Source organism: Cydia amplana, chromosome 8 (assembly GCF_948474715.1).
Source record: "Cydia amplana chromosome 8, ilCydAmpl1.1, whole genome shotgun sequence".
NCBI classification, from domain to species: Eukaryota; Metazoa; Arthropoda; class Insecta; order Lepidoptera; family Tortricidae; genus Cydia; species Cydia amplana.
In genome coordinates this window covers 16,575,892-16,596,999 of record NC_086076.1, presented here as the reverse complement: position 1 = coordinate 16,596,999, position 21,108 = coordinate 16,575,892, and the positions used below count along the sequence as shown (strand labels likewise).

General features: G+C 42.9%; 1 protein-coding gene across 1 annotated transcript in view; it reads left to right on the top strand.

The window, feature by feature from the left end:
- LOC134650330 (rho GTPase-activating protein 39) overlaps positions 1-20,897 on the top strand; it is a 37,380-nt gene extending 16,483 nt beyond the window's left edge. Inside the window, exons 14-21 of the mRNA XM_063505291.1 lie at positions 2,606-2,850; positions 4,775-4,900; positions 5,175-5,380; positions 7,381-7,573; positions 8,704-8,835; positions 9,684-9,924; positions 14,883-15,037; positions 20,588-20,897. Coding sequence (XP_063361361.1) covers positions 2,606-2,850; positions 4,775-4,900; positions 5,175-5,380; positions 7,381-7,573; positions 8,704-8,835; positions 9,684-9,924; positions 14,883-15,037; positions 20,588-20,812 — 1,523 coding nt within the window. The 3' untranslated portion in view covers positions 20,813-20,897. The remainder of the gene's footprint in view (positions 1-2,605; positions 2,851-4,774; positions 4,901-5,174; positions 5,381-7,380; positions 7,574-8,703; positions 8,836-9,683; positions 9,925-14,882; positions 15,038-20,587) is intronic.
- Positions 20,898-21,108: the final 211 nt, after the last annotated feature.

Below are 21,108 nucleotides of genomic sequence, written 5' to 3'. Positions count from 1 at the left end.
GGGTACTTTGCTACTTAAAAACAGTGAGCAAAATCGCATTTTGCTCACCGAGTGAGACAAAATGAGCAAAATACGATTTTGCTCACTGTTTTTAAGTAGCAAAGTACACTTGTTTGAGCTGCTGAGGAGAAAACTTAATTGTTGGTATATCTTAAGAAAACATGAGTGAATAGAGGTAAGTGATGAAGAAGGAATAAATTTTTCGGGTTCTCTAATAAGTATGTTCTCACTGCTGGGGTGAAAAGTTTTGTGAACTACACGAGATCAAAGTTATTTACATCTCGTGCGCTTTTGAGTCCCTTACTACGCTCAAGAATCATTCGCTTGCACGGGACTCAAAATAAGCACTCGAAGAAATATCAAACTTTGATCTCTTGTTGTACAAATAACTATTTCAGTTTTCACACCTCCTATTCAGAAAAGAGCTTTTTCTTCCCTGCTAGGAGGGATCAAAGTGGCTCTTTTCCTCCCTGCTAGGAGGGATCAAAGCAACACTTTTCTGTTCTAGCACACTATTTTTAAATTTTTTTGCACATTATTTTTTTAGCCTAAATAATCTGTTTAAGCATCAGATTGTGTCAACACTAAGATTTTTTATTTTCCTCATAGTTATGTGAAAAGCAGTATGTGTCACACGGTATCAAAATTATTTCGTCTTGGGCGTTAACACTTGAATTCCTTATTACCAGGGGTCGGACAAAAAATGACGTAATCTTGCACACAGGATGATGTTTGAGTTTGTATTTAAACTTCCGTGTGACATGTAGTAACAAAGTAGTATTAATGAAGTAACAAAATAATCGTAAATAAATCCATGGAATTAATAATACAGGTGGTAGGGTGATGTAGTGAATAAAATAAATTATTTGAAATTAGTTAGAACACTTAGAACAAGTCTGTGGGATCCTCAGATAAATAGATTTAATAGTCAAAAGTAGGAACAGTAGGTAAGATTAGTAAAAATAAAAAAAGATAATTTGATGTTATTATACTATTATAGCTAAATTTTAGCTAAATATAATCGTGAAGATACAATAGCTAAACAATAACGAAGTCAATTTATTGTTCATCTGATTGACAATGTGTCAGTCAAAAACGTACTTACTCATTTCAAGTGGCGATATCGTTTAATAAAGAGGTTGATAAATGATAAGTGATAATTGTTTATGAAAATCAAAAATACTATTTGAAATCATCCTATAAGTGGTTTGACGTCATCCGCACTTTTTGTCCGACCCCTGCTTATTACGCTTGACGGAAATATATCATTTTGATCCCTTGTAACCTTGGAGGATACAACTAAACGGAGTAGCCATTAACAGGCTTTCCCCTCTGTCGAAAATAGGCGGCCAACGGTCATACACAATGTATGGACTGACGTTTATCTGACATGGCTATTTTTACGTTACGCATACATTTGACGTTCCCCTCCCCCGCAAAAATCGGCAGACTGTTTTGTACAGAAAATTACAGACATGGCGTCTCTGTTTGATTATATCCTCCAAGCTTGTAACACAAACTACTATTGTCAACTGATGACACGGATGTCCATAGTCTGTATAGTTACCTGTTACCTTTTCACGGCAAATTCATTGAACCTACCGGTTGATGATCATGTAGATGGCTTTAGTCCTGGGGATGAAATTCCCCTGGGAAGAAAATTAGATAGAGCGACCCTCACCGTTAGATCTTTGTCCGCCTCTGTACTGCAAACTCACGCATTAAAATTGTTTTTTTTTTTAAATTTCGACATTTGATTTCACGTTGTCTTTTGTTATTTACTAAACAATAGATTAGGGGCGCCATCTACGTCGCTACGATGAGCGCCGTAAAGTTAGCATCCTTTTACAGGGGGCGGTCGCTACGCAGAGGAGATCTTTGTCCGCCTCTTTACTGCAAACTCACGCATTAAAATTGTTTTTTTTTTTTAATTTCGACATTTGATTTCACGTTGTCTTTTGTTATTTACTAAACACTAGATTAGGGGCGCCATCTACGTTGCTACGATGAGCGCCGTAAAGTTAGCATCCTTTTACAGGGGGCGGTCGCTACGCAGAGGAGATCTTTGTCCGCCTCTTTACTGCAAACTCACGCATTAAAATTGTTTTTTTTTTTTTAATTTCGACATTTGATTTCACGTTGTCTTTTGTTATTTACTAAACACTAGATTAGGGGCGCCATCTACGTTGCTACGATGAGCGCCGTAAAGTTAGCATCCTTTTACAGGGGGCGGTCGCTACGCAGAGGAGATCTTTGTCCGCCTCTTTACTGCAAACTCACGCATTAAAATTGTTTTTTTTTTTTTTAAATTTCGACATTTGATTTCACGTTGTCTTTTGTTATTTACTAAACACTAGATTAGGGGCGCCATCTACGTTGCTACCATGAGCGCCGTAAAGTTAGCATCCTTTTACAGGGGGCGGTCGCTACGCAGAGGAGATCTTTGTCCGCCTCTTTACTGCAAACTCACGCATTAAAATTGTTTTTTTTTTTTTAAATTTCGACATTTGATTTCACGTTGTCTTTTGTTATTTACTAAACACTAGATTAGGGGCGCCATCTACGTTGCTACCATGAGCGCCGTAAAGTTAGCATCCTTTTACAGGGGGCGCTCGCTACGCAGAGGGGTCGGGTTCTGACAACGAGTCGAACTCGTCGCGCTCCGGGTCGGCGGGGTCGCGCTCGCTGTCCGGGCACGAGCCCGACAACGAGTCGAGCGACGGCGGCGCGCGCACGCCGGACGACGACGACGGCTCCGGCGTGTACCTCGCCCACCAGCACGCCGAGTACATGAACCACGGCGTCGCTTACTACAACACCTTTCACGAGCCCGACAGGGAGTACCACCGGGTCAGTGCACCTTCACTTCCGACGCCGGCACAGAATAACTAATAGTACTACCGTACAGAAAATTCACTCCTTCACAAAAGTCAGATTTAGGTATAAAATTACACCTATATCGCCGCCTGCAAGCAAAATTGAAACTTATAACCGCGCACGAACCGTGAATCTCCTTTGCGCGCCGCAGTTTTATGACCAAGCTGTGAGTGTCAGCACGGGGTTATCACTTGACAAGTTTTTATACCTAAAGTCTATTTTTTTATTCGGTAGACTGAAATGACATTTCATAGTATGAACATCATGTGTCATTTCATACTATGAAATGTCATTTTAGTCTACCGAATAAAAAAAATGACTTTATACCCACTGATTTATTATTTTTAAGATAAATATGTAGGAAGTACAAACGTTGATAATGTAAACATACTTTTTTTATCCGGAGATAGTATGTCTGATTCTCACGGAAGTAAGTTTCGAAGCCATTGTGTATTTTCAATTTTGCGCGAGCGCCACGTGACACGACTATCGTGCACGCCGAGCGGCAGCCCACTGCCATACGCCTGTCCGATGGGCGCGCCGGCCAAATGTACCTAAACTGCGGAGTGACACCCCCCTGACGCCGGGCCGCTTTTCACGATTAACCTCTCAGTTCCCAGTGGCTCCAATATAAATAATAAATAAATAAATATTGGGGGACATCTTACACAGATCAACCTAGCCCCAAACTAAGCAAAGCTTGTACTATGGGTACTAGGCGACGATATACATACATATAGATAAATACATACTCATATACATAGAAAACATCCATGACTCCGGAACAAATATTAGTGTTCATCACACAAATAAATAAATAATATGAGTCGGAATTGTATGGATTTGAGAGGTCCTGGGAAATGAGGGGTTAAGCTTTGGTTTCCTCCGATAGCGGTGCCGTCATGTAGCGGCCGGCATATAGCGGACGCAGAAAGACGGCCGTCTTTACGGTTACGACATGTGGAAAGTTCCACGGCGTCATTACATACCGTCAACCACCAAGGTCAAACAAAACGTATCCAGGAGAAAAGATTGACGGCCTTGATTAGGCTTTAATAATTTACTTGGAGGATGAAATATCATCAGAAGAGGAAAATAATCGTATTGCAGAAGATAATTTATTCAAAACTCGTGGTACAGAAGGTGCATTTGAGATTTTAGTACAAATGGCTTCACCGTTATCAAATAAAACGTTCACGAAACTATCGACACCGTCAAGACGACCGTCATGCAAATGGCGGCACCGCTTTTTGACGTTACGGTGTCAATCACCGCCCTCTAGGAAACCGCGCCATTTGGTTTACATAGACACCGTTCTAGTGACGGCACCGCTTTCGGAGGAAACCTAAGCTTAACCCTCTGGCCTTCATTACCGAAAGATGATATAAGCAGGAAGTGCGTCAAGCCATGTAAAATGTCTACTAGATACTGGACCGTACCATAGAGAAAAAATACATAGATTGCTCACTCCATACATCAGTTTTAGTACCAAAAAGACTATTAGCATCTAGCATCGAGTAGAGGAACTATCTATCTACTTGACAATAGATGTAGCAGTACTGATAGTTCCGCTACTCGATGCTAGATGTAGACACTGAAATTAATAGTCTAACTGATGTATGGAGTGAGTACTCTTGTCTTACTATATTTCTCTATGACCGTACTTAACAACAAAAACCTGCCAGCCTATTATGGATAGCTTTATCCATCTTTATCCACGTGATAAAATAACTGTCACTGTTTAACACCGTGGGAAAGAAAGTGACGGACACCGTTTTATCACGCTGTCACGTAGACAAGAACGACCATCATATCCGTACTGATGATGAAGATAGCTCGACATCGACGACCTATACATTTCATGTTACAATAACCACTTTTTTTTGGTGTGTTGCAGCCTGTAGCGGGCGCGGAAGCGTTGTACAGCCCGGTGCGAGCGCACGCGCCGCGGCCGCCCGAGCAGGACATCGAGATCTTCGCCAAGGACCACCTCAACTTCAACAAGGGCATCTTTAGGAAGAAGGTAATATAATATTTAAAACTATCGCGTTTTGAACACATATTAACTCACATTTATAGACGGGTCTATCGCGAAATGGCGGCGGGGCGTGCAGCGTGGCGTCGGGCTCACGCGTGATGTGAGCAGCGTGTACTAAGGCCGCTCCTATACGCTTGCATTTGTTTAACATGCACGCCGCACGCCCCGCCCCGCTGCACGCCCAACTCGAGCGTACACTCAGGCTTTACACTAAGAATGCCGCGTGAAGCTGTGTTACTAAACAATTGTTTATTTTCAGGCGTCAGTTCGCGACATGTTATCATGGACGTCATCAGGCATCAGCGCGCCCATGGTCGGCGCGGACTGGGACAAGGCGCACAAGAAGGCAGCCACCGACCTGTTCAGACTTGTCCAGATATACATGGGCGACCGCAAGGCCAGGCCGGGGATGACGCTCAACTCCGTCGCACAGGACTTACTCCACGCCACCTTCGCTAATGAGAAGTGAGTAGACTATTAGCCACAAGAAGACAGCCACCGACCTGTTCAGACTCGTCCAGATATACATGGGCGACCGCAAGGCTCGGCCGGGGATGACGCTCAACTCCGTCGCCCAGGACTTGCTCCACGCCACCTTCGCTAATGAGAAGTGAGTAGAGTATTAGCCACAAGTTGCAAGGCCGCAGACATGTCCAGACTCGTCCAGATATACATGAGCGACTGCAAGGCTAGGCCGGGGATGACGCTCAACTCCGTCGCTCAGGACTTGCTCCACGCCACCTTCGCTAATGAGAAGTGAGTAGACTATTAGCCACAAGAAGACAGCCACCGACCTGTTCAGACTCGTCCAGATATACATGGGCGACCGCAAGGCTCGGCCGGGGATGACGCTCAACTCCGTCGCCCAGGACTTGCTGCACGCCACCTTCGCTAATGAGAAGTGAGTAGAGTATTAGCCACTACTTGTAAGGACGCAGACATGTTCATACTTGTCCAGATATACATGGGCGACCGCAAGGCCAGGCCGGGGATGACGCTCAACTCCGTCGCTCAGGACTTGCTGCACGCCACCTTCGCTAATGAGAAGTGAGTAGACTATTAGCCACAAGTTGCAAGGACGCAGACATGTTCAGACTTGTCCAGATATACACGCGCAACCGCGAGGCCAGGCCGGGGATGACGCTCAACTCCGTCGCCCAGGACTTGCTCCACGCCACCTTCGCTAATGAGAAGTGAGTAGAGTATTAGCCACAAGTTGCAAGGCCGCAGACATGTCCAGACTCGTCCAGATATACATGAGCGACTGCAAGGCTAGGCCGGGGATGACGCTCAACTCCGGCGCCCAGGACTTGCTGCACGCCACCTTCGCTAATGAGAAGTGAGTAGACTATTAAAGCCACAAGTTGCAAGGACGCAGACATGTCTAGACTTGTCCAGATATACATAGGCGACCGCAAGGCCAGGCCGGGGATGACGCTCAACTCCGTCGCACAGGACTTACTCCACGCCACCTTCGCTAATGAGAAGTGAGTAGACTATCAGCCACAAGAAGACAGCCACCGACCTGTTCAGACTCGTCCAGATATACATGGGCGACCGCAAGGCTCGGCCGGGGATGACGCTCAACTCCGTCGCCCAGGACTTGCTCCACGCCACCTTCGCTAATGAGAAGTGAGTAGAGTATTAGCCACAAGTTGCAAGGCCGCAGACATGTCCAGACTCGTCCAGATATACATGAGCGACTGCAAGGCTAGGCCGGGGATGACGCTCAACTCCGTCGCTCAGGACTTGCTCCACGCCACCTTCGCTAATGAGAAGTGAGTAGACTATTAGCCACTACTTGTAAGGACGCAGACATGTTCAGACTTGTCCAGATATACATGGGCGACCGCAAGGCCAGGCCGGGAATGACGCTCAACTCCGTCGCTCAGGACTTACTCCACGCCACCTTCGCTAGTGAGAAGTGAGTAGACTATTAGCCACAAGTTGTAAGGACGCAGACATGTTCAGACTCATCTGAACATGTCTGCGTCTTGTGGTCCGTCGCACAGGACTTCCTGCACGTTACCTTTGCTCATGAAAAGTGAGTACTACACACGTTTGGTGGCACAAGTTACAAGATCGGTTCAGACTGGGTATTTAATACAGGTAGATCTGTTCCCACCAGTCCAGATATAAATGGTATTCGAATACCATCAGGCGCATCTTCATAGGGTCGAACCTATGAAGATCTAACGATCTAACTAGCTTAAGGGACCAAACGTCAACATCAGGCCATCTGTTACTCGTTCTGTGTCCGTAGTACTTAAATTTTTATCAGAACGTCCAGTATATTTTCCAATCGTACCCCATCTAATGCAATTTTTTGCAATTTGAATTATAAACAAATAAATATTAAGCAAGCTCAAGAAGGCATTATGAAGGAATTTTGAAGATTTAAACCGAGTTATTTATCCGAAATTACATTTATGACCTCTCTGTATGTGAAATATGTTACCGTCCAGACTGCGAGACGAGCTGTACGTGCAGCTGTGCCGGCAGACGACGGAGAACCCGCTGCGGGACTCGCTGCTGCGCGGCTGGGAGCTGCTGGCCGTGTGCCTCGCCTTCGTGCCGCCCTCGAGCGCCTTCCAGCCCGCGCTCACCAACTACGTCAACCGCCACCGCGACCCCGCCTTCGCCGACGCCTTCCCCGAGGTACGCAGCGATGATAATGCCACTCCGAACCAGTATAGTTTGTAGCTTTCTAATAGACCCCGAAGGCTAATCCTATTGTCTATTGTTAAGAAAAACCGCTCGTGCCACGTGCCACAACCACTTGCATAAAAAATCGGTACTTCGGTTACTGAGTGCCGGCGAGTCGAACGCTACAGAACCAGTCTAAAATGTGTCATCGAGATGCGTAACAGAGGCGCGTTATCGGAGAGCGCACCTACACTGGTTTTTTGAGCGTTGGACTAGCCCGCGCTCAGGTGCCAAATAGAATAATTAGGACCCTTTTTTGCAGGTAAGTAGCACGTGCGGTTTTAGTGAACAATAGACAATAGGATTAGCCTTCGGGGTCTATTAGAAAGCTACAAACTATACACAATGAAGATTGCTCGGTGGCAGCCGGATGGCCAGCAATTACATGTCAAAACATATATTATAGAAATAGATTACCCTCTTCATACCGCTTAACATGACTTGCTTTGTCGCGCGCGACTCCATATATCAAGTACCGGTTCAAGTATCAAATTATACTAAAGCTTTGGATTCCTCCGAAAACGGTGCCGTCATATAGCGGCCGCAAAAGACGGCCGTCTTTACGGTGACGACATGTGGAAAGTACCACGGCGTCATAACACACCGTCAGCCACCAAGGTCAAAGCGGCAAATTTGAAAAATGTACGCGCGAAGGGATATCGTCCTATAGAAAATTTGAATTTCGCGCCTTTTTCTACTGACAAGATTTGCTTGATCATCTATAATTTACTTGGAGGAGGAAATATCATCAGAAGAGGAAAATAATCGTAGTACGGAATCATTTATTCAAATCTCGTGCCATTTATTCAAAATGGCGTCACCGCTATCTAATAAAACGTTCACGAAACTATCGACACCGTCATGACGGCCGTCATCTTACGTTACGTTGACAATCAACGTAACGTAACGCCGTCTAGGAAACCGCGCCATCTTGTTTACATAGACAACGTTCTAGTGACGTCATTCAACGCTATATAGCGGCCGTCATATTACGGCACCGTTTTCGGAGGAATCCAAAGCTTAAGCGGTCTGTTGATCTCGTTGGTCTTGAAACGATAATGATGATGATGTACTTTTGTCAGGTTGGCAAATGGCCGATCCACGTGCAAGTGTCACACTACGCGGGCGTGGCGTGCAAGCGGCTCGAGCGGATCGGCGTCACCGGCAAGCGGCAGCCCAGGAAGCCCACCACCGAGGACATCGACCAGGCGCGGGTGAGTTTAGACCTTATCTCGTTGGCATAAGGTTCAAGTGCAAGTGGCTCGAGCGGATCGGCGTCACCGGCAAGCGGCAGCCCAGGAAGCCCACCACCGAGGACATCGACCAGGCGCGGGTGAGTTTAGACCTTATCTCGTTGGCATAAGGTTCACGTGCAAGTGGCTCGAGCAGATTGGCGTCACCGGCAAGCGGCAGCCCAGGAAGCCCACCACCGAGGACATCGACCAGGCGCGGGTGAGTTGAGACCTTATCTCGTTGGCATAAGGTTCACGTGCAAGCGGCTCGAGCAGATTGGCGTCACCGGCAAGCGGCAGCCCAGGAAGCCCACCACCGAGGACATCGACCAGGCGCGGGTGAGTTGAGACCTTATATCGTTGGCATAAGGTTCAAGTGCAAGTGGCTCGAGCGGATCGGCGTCACCGGCAAGCGGCAGCCCAGGAAGCCCACCACCGAGGACATCGACCAGGCGCGGGTGAGTTGAGACCTTATCTCGTTGGCATAAGGTTGAGACCTTATCTCGTTGACATAAGGTTCACGTGCAAGCGTGCTTATCTCGTTTTGTCGTTGCAATAAGGCTTACGAATGGACAGTTGATTGTGTTAAAGATGAATGTACATGAAAGATATTATGCACTATTCATATCAAACAGCTGGATTTCGACTTGATTTCCTATTTAAGTAACTACGACGAATTCAATTCTACGACGAGTCAATTTGGATTAAGTAGGTTGCAGGCCGAGCTATAAAACAGCCATTACACTTGTATGTTTTTATTTTAACGGATATTTTTTTTATAAAATATTTGTTTGAGTTTCACTAGGCTAATGCCCGTCCATTGTCCACAGATCCAAATATTCCGACAGTCAATGTTCGGCAACACGCTATCCGAAGTAATGGCGATACAAAAAGAACGTTTCCCGAACCGCCAGCTCCCGTGGGTGCAAGTGGCTCTCTCGCAGCAAGTGCTCGCGCTGAGCGGCCGCGAGACCGAGGGCATCTTCAGGGTGTCGGCCGACGTGGACGAGGTGGCCGCGCTCAAGGCCAAGATTGACAATTGGGAGCTGCCAGACGCCTCTACCCTCACTGGTGAGTGGACCAGCTGTGGCAGGTGACCCTGAGCACAAATTAGATACAGTACAGAAATCAACCTACATACAAAGTGCGCTCGAGCAACGCACACATAGACACTGCTCACGGACACGATATCTCGGACCGGTTGGGACCAGTGCGAGCGCGAGTGCCATCCGCTTGAGACACGCGTCTGTGAACTTTTTTGTGCAATAATGGAGAAACAAAAAAAAAGTTATTATAACTGTTCAGTGGACGGTTGTTTAATTCAACATAAAACGATGAATTGAAGTTTTTTAAGCTACCAGTGGTTTCAGAGAGGTAAGTAAGTATCTGCTTGTATTTCGATGGTTCGTTTTAACGTTAAACAGAACAGTTAGGTAGGTAGGTACCTATGCACCCCGCCCCGGCCACTACTAGATACGAGTGCCACTGTCACGTTACTACGATAGTTTTTTGTGCATAAATCATAGTTGACAACCCTAGAGCGACCGCCGAGCGTAGGTATGAAAAGTGAAGTACATACATGTGATTGACTTCTGTACTGTATCTATTTTGTGCCCTGTGCGGCGAGACCGAGGGCGTCTTCAGGGTGTCTGACGTAGACGAGGGCGGTCAAGGCCAAGATTGACAATTGGGAGCTGCCGGACCCTTTCTGGTGAGTCTGGTGAGTCAGACCAACTTCCCGTGAACCATTCTTTATTTAGTCCATGTCCCAAGAGCTTTTTTTTTTTTCCGCTACATTGTTGCTTATAAACACTACTGTTTTGATATTTTCAAGAATTGTGAAGCAAGTTCACTACGGAAAGCTTAATAAAACTGCAACATTGCCTTACAGTTCGACGCACGAGACTACATTTTAAAGATAGAAAAAGATAAACCTACAAGTAGGTAATATTAATTTAAAATGAGTATAATCTTGATAATAATATTAATAATCAAAAATACAAATCGCAAAGTAAAATAAGCTCATAAGGAGTAAGTGATTATAAAGTAACTAGATACCCGCCCCGGCTTCGCACGGGTTATCAAATTATGCATATACCTTCCTCTTGAATTACTCTATCTATTTAAAAAAACAGCATCAAAATACGTTGCGTAGTGTTAAAGATTTAAGCATACATAGGGACAGACAGACAGCGGGAAGCGACTTTGTTTTATACTATGTAGTGATAATGATAAATTAATTTGTTTACTGTCTAAACTCCACGACTGTTCAAAGAGCAATATTATGTAATCAATTTATAATTAGGATAATTTAACGTCGACGTAACAATAAGTAGATTGCATCGATGATTAAATTGATTAAAGCAACGTGCGCAAGACAGTACTTACTAGTACAAATAGGTACATACATATGTAAGAAAAATTAATCAGTCTTATAGCTTTTTCACTTGATGACTTCATAAGCGAAAGAGGGAAAAAAGATAAAAATAAAACATTAACGTGTTCACACAATTAGGTCAAAGTCAAAATAATAATGAATGATCTTGATGTAAACATAGCTGCAAAAGTGCCCACCTTATGAATGGAATTAATTCATCACCTCTAGTCGCCTAGGCATCAAATCTAGCCATTAAGACAAAAGCAATTGTCATTTAAAAAACGGTCAAGTGCGAGTCGGACTCTTCCACCGAGGGTTCCGTACTTTTTAGTGTTTGTTGTTATAGCGGCAACAGAAATACATACATCATCTGTGAGAATTTCTACTGTCTAGCTATCACGGTTCATGCGATACAGCCTGGTGACAGACAGACGGACAGAGGAGTCTTAGTAATAGGGTCCCGTTTTTACCCTTTGGGTACGGAGCCCTAAACTAAGATTCTTAAAATAATGGAATGGAAAACCTTTTTATAGGCCTTTGGGCGGGTAGGGGAAGTGTGTATGCACTTTTGCAGCTCGCTGTACATGGCAACACGTGACCGAATGACATGTTTGGTTTTCGTGGAGATGAGGTGAGATGTCAATTGCAGTCGTTACTATGTATAATTATATAAATTGTTGTTGTGCTTGCGTGATTCAAGGCGAAGGGTCAATTTGAGAAGTTTTACTCTGGGATTACCTACATAAAAAACCGGCCAAGTGCGAGTCGGACTCGCGCACGAAGGGTTCCGTACCATTACGCAAAAACGGCAAAAAATCACGTTTGTTGTATGGAGCCCCACTTAAATATTTATCTTATTTTGTTTTTATTATTTAATTGTAGCGGCCACAGAAATACATCTGAGACAATTTCAACTGTCTAGCTATCACGGTTCATGAGTTACAACCTGGTGATGGACAGACGGACTGACAGACAGACGGGCAGCGGAGTCTTAGTAATAGGGTCCCGTTTTTATCCTTTGGGTACGGAACCCTAAAAAGGTTTATATTATAATACGTTGCGTTTTCAATATCTGATAGACTGGTAGATTTGCATAATACGAGAGTTAAATCTTACTATACTTATCAGAATACTTATAATTGCACTGAGTAGACTTTTTTGTCACCCGAGCCATAAATACTGCGCACTATTCTAGCGACCCTGGTGTAAAATAGAAAATCAACAAACCAAACCAAACCTGACGACTGGTCTGGCCTAATGGGTAGTGACCCTGCCTGTGAAGCCGCGGTCCTGGGTTCTAATCCCGGTACGGGCATTTATTTGTGTGATGAGCACAGATATTTGTTCCTGGGTGTTTTCTATGTGTGTATGTATTTGTATATAGTAGCGACCCGCCCCGGCTTCGCACGGGTTAATAAATTATGCTTATTGTATTTTAACACAACATTTTATAGTTAACATTTCGCGTTGTTTACTTGCCAAAGTCCAACAGTCATTTACAACCTAAATATTAACACAAAAGCCAATGATGCAAATCACACGTATATGAGATCAACGACTATCATCGTCATCATGTTTAAAAAATGTAGACCCGGATCTGTCTACATGCTCAAAATGATGTTGTTGTCCCATAAAAGAGTCACCACGCGGAACGTAATGGACAGCCAGGAAAAATCGTTAAAACATTGACAGACTAGCCAACTGCGTGTCTGACCACATTATTTGGAATTATAATTTTTATTTTTTATTTTTATTTTTGACGATCATGATGAGAAGATAAACATAATTTTGACGAATGTAGCAAATTTATAGTGTAATTTTCATCTTGAAATAAAGAAATATAATCTCATCTAATCTATGCCAAACGTTGATATTATTTGAAATTATATATTTACTTCTGGCGGTCTAGCATGAGTTGCGTTCTCGCGCGCGACTCCGTCGAGTCGTTCGATTCGTAGCTGGCCCCGAACGGCTAATCCTTTGTCTATTGTTAAGTAAACCGCACGTGCTACTAAAAAAAGTAATTGGCACCTGAGCGCGGACTAGTCCAACGTTCAAAAAACCAGTGTAAGTGCGCTCTCCGATAACGCGCCTTTGTTACGCATCTCGATGTCACATTTTAGACTGGTTCTGTAGCGTTCGACTTGCCGGCACTTAGTAACCGCAGAGGAACCACACAAGAAATCGCAAATTCTTTTTCTATTTGTTCATTTTGAACCTTATTGCAATCTCCATAGAGTGGTAATTGAATAATCGGTTAAAACGGCCCATTTTTTATGTAGGTAAGTAGCACGTGCGGTTTAACTTATACAATAGACAAAGAGTAAATAGTTATCCCTTAGTGGCCAGCTTGAAACTTTCAAGTTGAAAGCTAACGACCATAACTACACCTATACTTATTTTAGATTTTTTTAAATATATCTTATAGTTTCCGAGTAAAATAGCTGTGACATACAGACAGACGGACATAAAGAAACTACAAGGGTCAAGGGAAACTTAGGTCTTTGCCATTTTGGCTACGGAACCCTAAAAAAGCTTGCCCGGTTTATGAATCCTCCTCTAGAAAATGCACGAATGCTAATGCCAGCTAAACTAATTAAAATATTGATTCGTAATTTCGTTTATTATTTAGACCTTCACCTCGCGGGGAAATGTCACCAGAGGTTGTCTAGACTGCTTTGATTTATTGCACTTAATATTCAAATAGGTAATAAATATCGATAACAATTTAAAACTTGTTCCTTAATTTATTTTTCTCAAAAATGGACGGCAAAGTCGACGTTGCCGGTTAAAAAATAGGTCGCGAAGTGCGTAGTTTATGGTCAAACAAAAAATTAAAAAGTTAAAAACATTGCAGTCTCGATTTCGGGACTGCAATGTTGCATACAAATTCCATTATTTAACGAGTTCCGAACTTTTTAAAACTTTAAATGGCCATATCAAATGAAGGCATAGGTCCATTAAAGAGCCAAACAGATGATCAGCACTTATTATTATAATGTTGGTACCGCGACTATTTAGGTGTCTCAAATACGTTGGCGTATTTTCAGCAGAAAAATACACTTCTTTTTTTTTCGGCGAAAATTAGAACGTTGCTCCTGTAAAATATTTATATTTCTTGCACCATTTTTGAGAAAAGCACTATATATGACTCGGCTGGAAGGCTACTTGCTGGCTTCGGATTCAATTAAACGGACTCCAAAGGTCGTCCGTTTAAAACGAATCCTCAGCCTGCAAGTAGCTACTTCCGAACCTCGACAATAATGTACTATTGTGTTTACACTAAAGTCTATCATAAATAGTGGTTGCATATTTGAGCCGTTTGGGGTTGAGACTATGGGGCCTGGGGGAAGCGCCCGCAGGGTTTTTAATGAACGGCGATTTGGGGCAGATTTTCTATTTATAGTTTACTCTTAATTCTAAACTCTACCAGTTTTTTTTTATACTGGAGCGACTAAATCTGAACTAGTACATATTTTTTTAATTTTTAATCATTATTACGGGGTTGTAAAAAGTGTGAATACCATTACAGCATTTGTTCGGAGTGCCTCTCGTCCTTTTGAGTCCAAACATGGACCTAATTTTACGACTGTCATAGTAGAAAAAAAAATCCAATATTGTTAGTAACTAAAAAAAACTTTTTTTTTAACAGATGCCCACGCACCGGCGAGCCTGCTCAAACTCTGGTACCGGGAACTATACGAGCCCCTTATACCGGACGCGCTGTATGCGCCGTGCGTAGCTGCGGGTTCAGACTACGCTGCATGCGCGAGGGCGCTACAACGTTTGCCGGCGCTGAACCGACTGGTGAGCTATTTTACACTATCCCGTACACATATGGTTCATCCTAGCTTGCCTGCTGGCACAGTGGTCTGTGCTCAAACTCTGGTACCGGGGACTCTACGAGCCCCTTATACCGGACGCGCTGTACGCGCCGTGCGTAGCTGCGGGTTCAGACTACGCTGCATGTGCGAGGGCGCTACAACGTCTGCCGGCGCTGAACCGACTGGTGAGCTATTTTACACTATCCCGTACACATAAGGTTCATCCTAGCTTGCCTGCTGGCACAGTGGTCTGTGCTCAAACTATGGTACCGGGGACTCTACGAGCCCCTTATACCGGACGCTCTGTACGCGCCGTGCGTAGCTGCGGGTTCAGTCTACGCCGCATGCGCGAGGGCGCTACAACGTCTGCCGGCGCTGAACTGACTGGTGAGCTATTTTACACTATCCCGTACACATAAGGTTCATCCTAGCTTGCCTGCTGGCACAGTGGTCTGTGCTCAAACTATGGTACCGGGGACTCTACGAGCCCCTTATACCGGACGCTCTGTACGCGCCGTGCGTAGCTGCGGGTTCAGTCTACGCCGCATGCGCGAGGGCGCTACAACGTCTGCCGGCGCTGAACCGACTGGTGACCTATTTTACACTATCCCGTACACATAAGGTTCATCCTAGCTTGCCTGCTGGCACAGAGGTCTGTGCTCAAACTATGGTACCGGGGACTATACGAGCCCCTTATACCAGACGCGCTGTACGCGCCGTGCGTAGCTGCGGGTTCAGACTACACCGCATGCGCGAGGGCGCTACAACGTCTGCCGGCGCTGAACCGACTGGTGAGCTACTATACTCTATTCCGTACACATAAGGTTCATCCTAGCTTGGCTGGCACAGAGGTCTGTGCTCAAACTCTGGTAGGTACCGGGAACTCTACGAGCCCCTTATACCGGACACGCTCTACTGCCCTTGCGTATACGGATACGCAAGGCTCATTGTTGCTTGACTACTTTCGGCAGTAATCTAGCTGGAACACTTTCACAAATATGGAAATCAATGATCCTTTTGTCTTGGTCTTGTCACAAAACCATAAAATAGACGATGATAATCTTGCAGCACTTTGTTAACTGCATCTGCCGCTTCTTTAGATCCGTATGCAGACAAAAATTGCACAAATATTGGTAACTTAAATAAAAACTACCAAAACAAGAATGTCATATTTCAGCAAAAAATGGTAATTGTTTTAGGGATGACTCGCTTACTCCTTAATAGGCATGTATTGAGGCGAGGGACAACAGTCCCTTTATTAAAAATGTAAAACTTAATTAGATAACTTTGAAATCATAGTCTCTAGGGACAGAATTTATGGCAAGACTGTGTACTTAGACAAGGGTCACTAGAACAGTGTCGTACAGGGATCGGAACCGGTTTTTAGCAAAAACTTAGAAGTAACCATATTTTTCGAATTATTTTATACTCGAAATGTAGGACTCAGTTGTGTTTTTAGGTTACGACTTCGTATTATTAGATTGCCTAATTAGAAATGAAGTAATTAGCAAAGAACGAAAAAATACCGTTTCCATTCCCATACAAAAAATACCGGTATCCGATCCCTGGTGTCGTAGGCATTATTAGACCGCAATATGACACGCTGGATCAGAAGTCAAATCGCGGCCTAATAACAGTAATAACTATGCATAAGACACTAGCGACCCTGCTGTAAAATAGAAAATCAACAAACCAAACCTAAGGACCGGTCTGGCCTAGTATAGTGAGTAACTCTGCCTGTGAAGCCGCGGTCCTGGGTTCGAATCCAGGTTTTTATTTGTGTGATGAGCACAGATATTTGTTCCTGAGTCTTGGGTGTTTTCTATGTATTTGTATATTATATATATCGTTGTGTGAGTACCCACAACACGAGCCTTCTTGAGCTTACTGTGGGGCTTAGTCAATCTATGTAAGAATGTCCTATAGTATTTATTTATTGATTATATTATACCTCAACAAAGTGCATCGTAAATGCACATGCTATTGACGCAGTCACTTGAACTGCAACGGAATATGTAAATCAGTTTGCGAAGTATGCGGCGTGACGTCACACGCGGTAATCGTCGCGCATGCGCGTCATGGCCGGTAGAACAACTGACGTTCTGAACTTGTACTCTTAGTTAGTTGCCCAAACCAAATTTTCAGTGATAAGAACAAAATAAACTATACTCATCCTTTTCTTTTGGGTGCTAGTACTATTTTATTTTATTTATTTAATTAATAAAGTACAGTGATATTCTTAACTATAATCATAGCCCCGCAAAACTCAACAATGAGTTTGACTGTGGGGTCATCAGTCTCTGGTTAATATGTAACTTAATGTAACTTAAAGTAGGTAAATTAATTACTACAATGTGTCATGGTAATGTTTTTTTAACATAGATTTAAATTTGGACTTCTTGTTTTCGCGTCTTATAGCTTCAGGCAAACTATTGAGTAAGTATGGAATTCTTTTTCTAAGTGTTCTATCCCCGTAGTAGTTATTAATTCTAGGAACGGATAGTTTGCCTGTAGTCACAGCCTTTGTGATGTATGTATGATTAACTGGTGTTAAGGAATCCGCTGAGTTAGACTCTTGGTAGCTATGGTTATTGATCGCGAGTAATTATTTATGTTTTAAACTAACTGGTAAAATATTGCAAATTTTAAATAGTAGTCTGTAGTTACCTTTACATTTGAGTTTAATTTTATGGTTGACAAGTAATTTTAAAAATCTGATCTGATTAGTCTCTAGTTTATCGATATTGGTCTTAGTTGTGAGCCCATAGCTGTCAAGAGCATAACTCAATATTGAATCTACAAGTGACATGTATAAACATCTAAGTGTGCTAATAGGAACTTTGAATTTTAAGTGATAGAACTTACCTAATAAGACTAAGTTTTTCATAAATAAAATTAACATGATACGACCAGGATAGGTGCTCGTCTACTTTGATTCTAAGGTAAGTAATACATTCTACTTGTTGAATAGGTTCACAGTTACAGTTATAGTTGTTAAGGTGAAAGCAATGGAAAGTATGGGCATATAGTTTGGAAGGGATATTCTTAATTGGTAAGTACGGTGAATGAATTAGCAAGAACTTGGTTTTATTGGAGTTGAGAACTATTCCATTGTCGTGAGACCACTTAATGACCGAGTTAATGTCTTGCTGAACTAGACGGAAAGTGTCCTCAAGGTCAGTGCCCGCGCGCAAGGCGCATAGGTCGTCTGCGAACATGTGCGCTGAGCAGTGTTGGCCGAAAGTTAATGCGAATTGAAAATGTTGGCCATTAACCATTATAAATTGAACCTTAAACCGTATCGGACGATTATAGTTTACGATTCAATTTATAATGGTTAATGGCCAGCATTTTCAATTTGCATTAACTTTCGGCCAACACTGGCGCTGAGCAATGCTGCAGCACACCGCACAAGCTGTTAACGTGCATCAACTAGTATAGTATGATTCTCTCTGTCTATGTTTGAAATGAGACAGTCCTTTGACAAACTATATTTAGGATGCACGTCACCGTTCGTGCAATTTCTATTGAATTCTACTTTATAAATTTATCTGGGTTATTCCCACTAGTTACCACCAAGTTGTTACCAGTGGTAACTACTGGGATTTTTTTTCCCACCTTTTACCACTGGTAACTACTGGGAAAAATAATTCCCAGTAGTTACCACCAAACCGAGTTGGTTTTATTTATTTTATTTTATTCTACCTACGCGATCTTGACGTGTTTTTTGAGAACGCTTTTAAGAAATCAGTAACTATTACTTATGAAAGCAAAAGAATGTAAATAATCGTATATTATGATTCATAATTGTTACATATTTGCCGTGACTTATTTTTCAAAAGCGTTTTTCAATAAAAAGTGACGTCAAGATTAACCTTATTTCTAATGCTAAAAAAAACGAACTATAAAAATATTTGAAGTAGGTGATTAGATTTATCGATTATATACCTAGATAATTGTCGTCTAATAATAATGACCCAACTACATTGAGCTTGCTATGGGGACTTGTTCGATTAACGTGGGATAGTCCCATAATATCTATATGTTGAAATAAATATATATTTAATTGAGTCAGAAACGTTTATACTGCTCATAGTCTACCGGTAAGGTGACATTGAAACCCTTGGAGGATACAACTAAACGGAGTAGCCATTAACAGGCTTTCCCCTCTGTCGAAAATAGGCGGCCAACGGTCATACACAATGTATGGACTGACGTTTATCTGACATGGCTATTTTTACGTTACGCATACATTTGACGTTCCCCTCCCCCGCAAAAATCGGCAGACTGTTTTGTACAGAAAATTACAGACATGGCGTCTCCGTTTGATTATATCCTCCAAGTTGAAACCAAAGGTCGCGGATTCGAAATCCAGTTCTTAGCTTTATTTCGAAATTGATATTTAGGTACCACAGTTTCAACAATTTTGGTGAAGGTAAAATTATACTAAGTAAATCGGTCTAATCCCGATAAGGCATGTTGTTTTCCCTCTGGGTTATAAGTTATAAGTCAGACGGCAGTAAAAAATAATGGCTATGCCTATTCTTGGGATGAGTTGGCAATTGCCAAAGCATATCCTGTATCTTCTTTAGGATGCAAACGGAATGTTGTAATGAGCGGGAAGTTATTTAACTGTGTCATTAGTACTCGTGTGTCGATATGTTGAGATATACGTTTTCTGTAAACTGTCTTAAGTATCTAAAGCATCTCTTGGACATCAATTGCAGTGAGCGAGTGTGGAAATGCTAGCATAAACGTCATATTCCTATAAAAAACGGCCTCATAGCTCAGTCGGTATGACCCTCCCTACGAATTTGGACGTCCTGGGTTCGAATCCCGGTAAATGCCCTTATATTTAGTGTGTTATCACGAATATTAAATTGGTTCCTGAGGTCCATCCATATGTTTTCAATGTATAAGTATGTATTTATCATAAATATCATTATACAAGCTTTGCTTCTTCTTTAACATTCTTTATCATTTTATTATTATTTATTGAAAAATATAACGATTATATTGGCACTTCCACTCTTTGTCACCGCCAAGTAAGTGTATAGTTAGCTTAGACGCATACTATTTGTAATTAATTATGTCTACTAGAGCTTGAAAAAACACGTGCTCGCCACACATGTCCTTACGGGGATGACCCTTCAAGTGTCGTAGACAGGGTCACTGCCAATTAAGCGTATGCGTCAACTGCTATACCTGCACATAAACGAGTGTCATGACTTAACTGGTCTAGCTAATGGAAGCATAACGAAGTAAAAACCGGCCGCACGACGCGTATAGGTAAAAACCGTAACACTCCTAACTGTATATGTGGACCTTATTACAAAAGGCATAAAGTCCACCGATGTACAGTTAACAGTTTGGGCGATGGTACGTGAGATTTAAAATTTTAAGGTGGAGACTGAGTTTTACAATTTTGGTGTAATGTATCGCGTTACAAGCTCGAGCATTAAAGGCACGTGGGTTCTGGTGAGAACTGTCACTAAGCGTAAGCGTAAATAAATACTATAATTGTTTGTTACAGGTACTAACCTATCTCATAAGCTTCCTCCAACAATTCACCGCTCCAGAAGTTGTAAGTCAAACCAAAATGGACTCTGCGAACCTCGCCATGGTGTTTGCGCCCAACTGCCTCCGCTGCACGTCGCAAGACCCCAGGGTCATCCTCGAGAACGCGCGGAAGGAGATGACCTTCCTGAAGACCCTTATCACGAATCTGGACACGTCCCATGTGCAGGACATGCTGTGACCGAATCTCAATAACAATTATGGGAACGACGATTACTCGTTGCATGGACGTTCGTGGTTTTAGCTATTTTAGTGATCATTCCGATACCTATGTATAAAACCTTACCGATATTACGGCAGTGATAAATTATCACTGATAATTAACGCATATGTCAAAATATGCTTTTATATTCCGATTTCAGTAAATTTGGGATGCATTTAGCGACAGTTAATCCTATCTAGATGCGTTATAGGAAAGAAAAGTCAATGTTCTAAACAGTGAACTGCTACAAACACTAAACTTGTCGTTTATTGAAG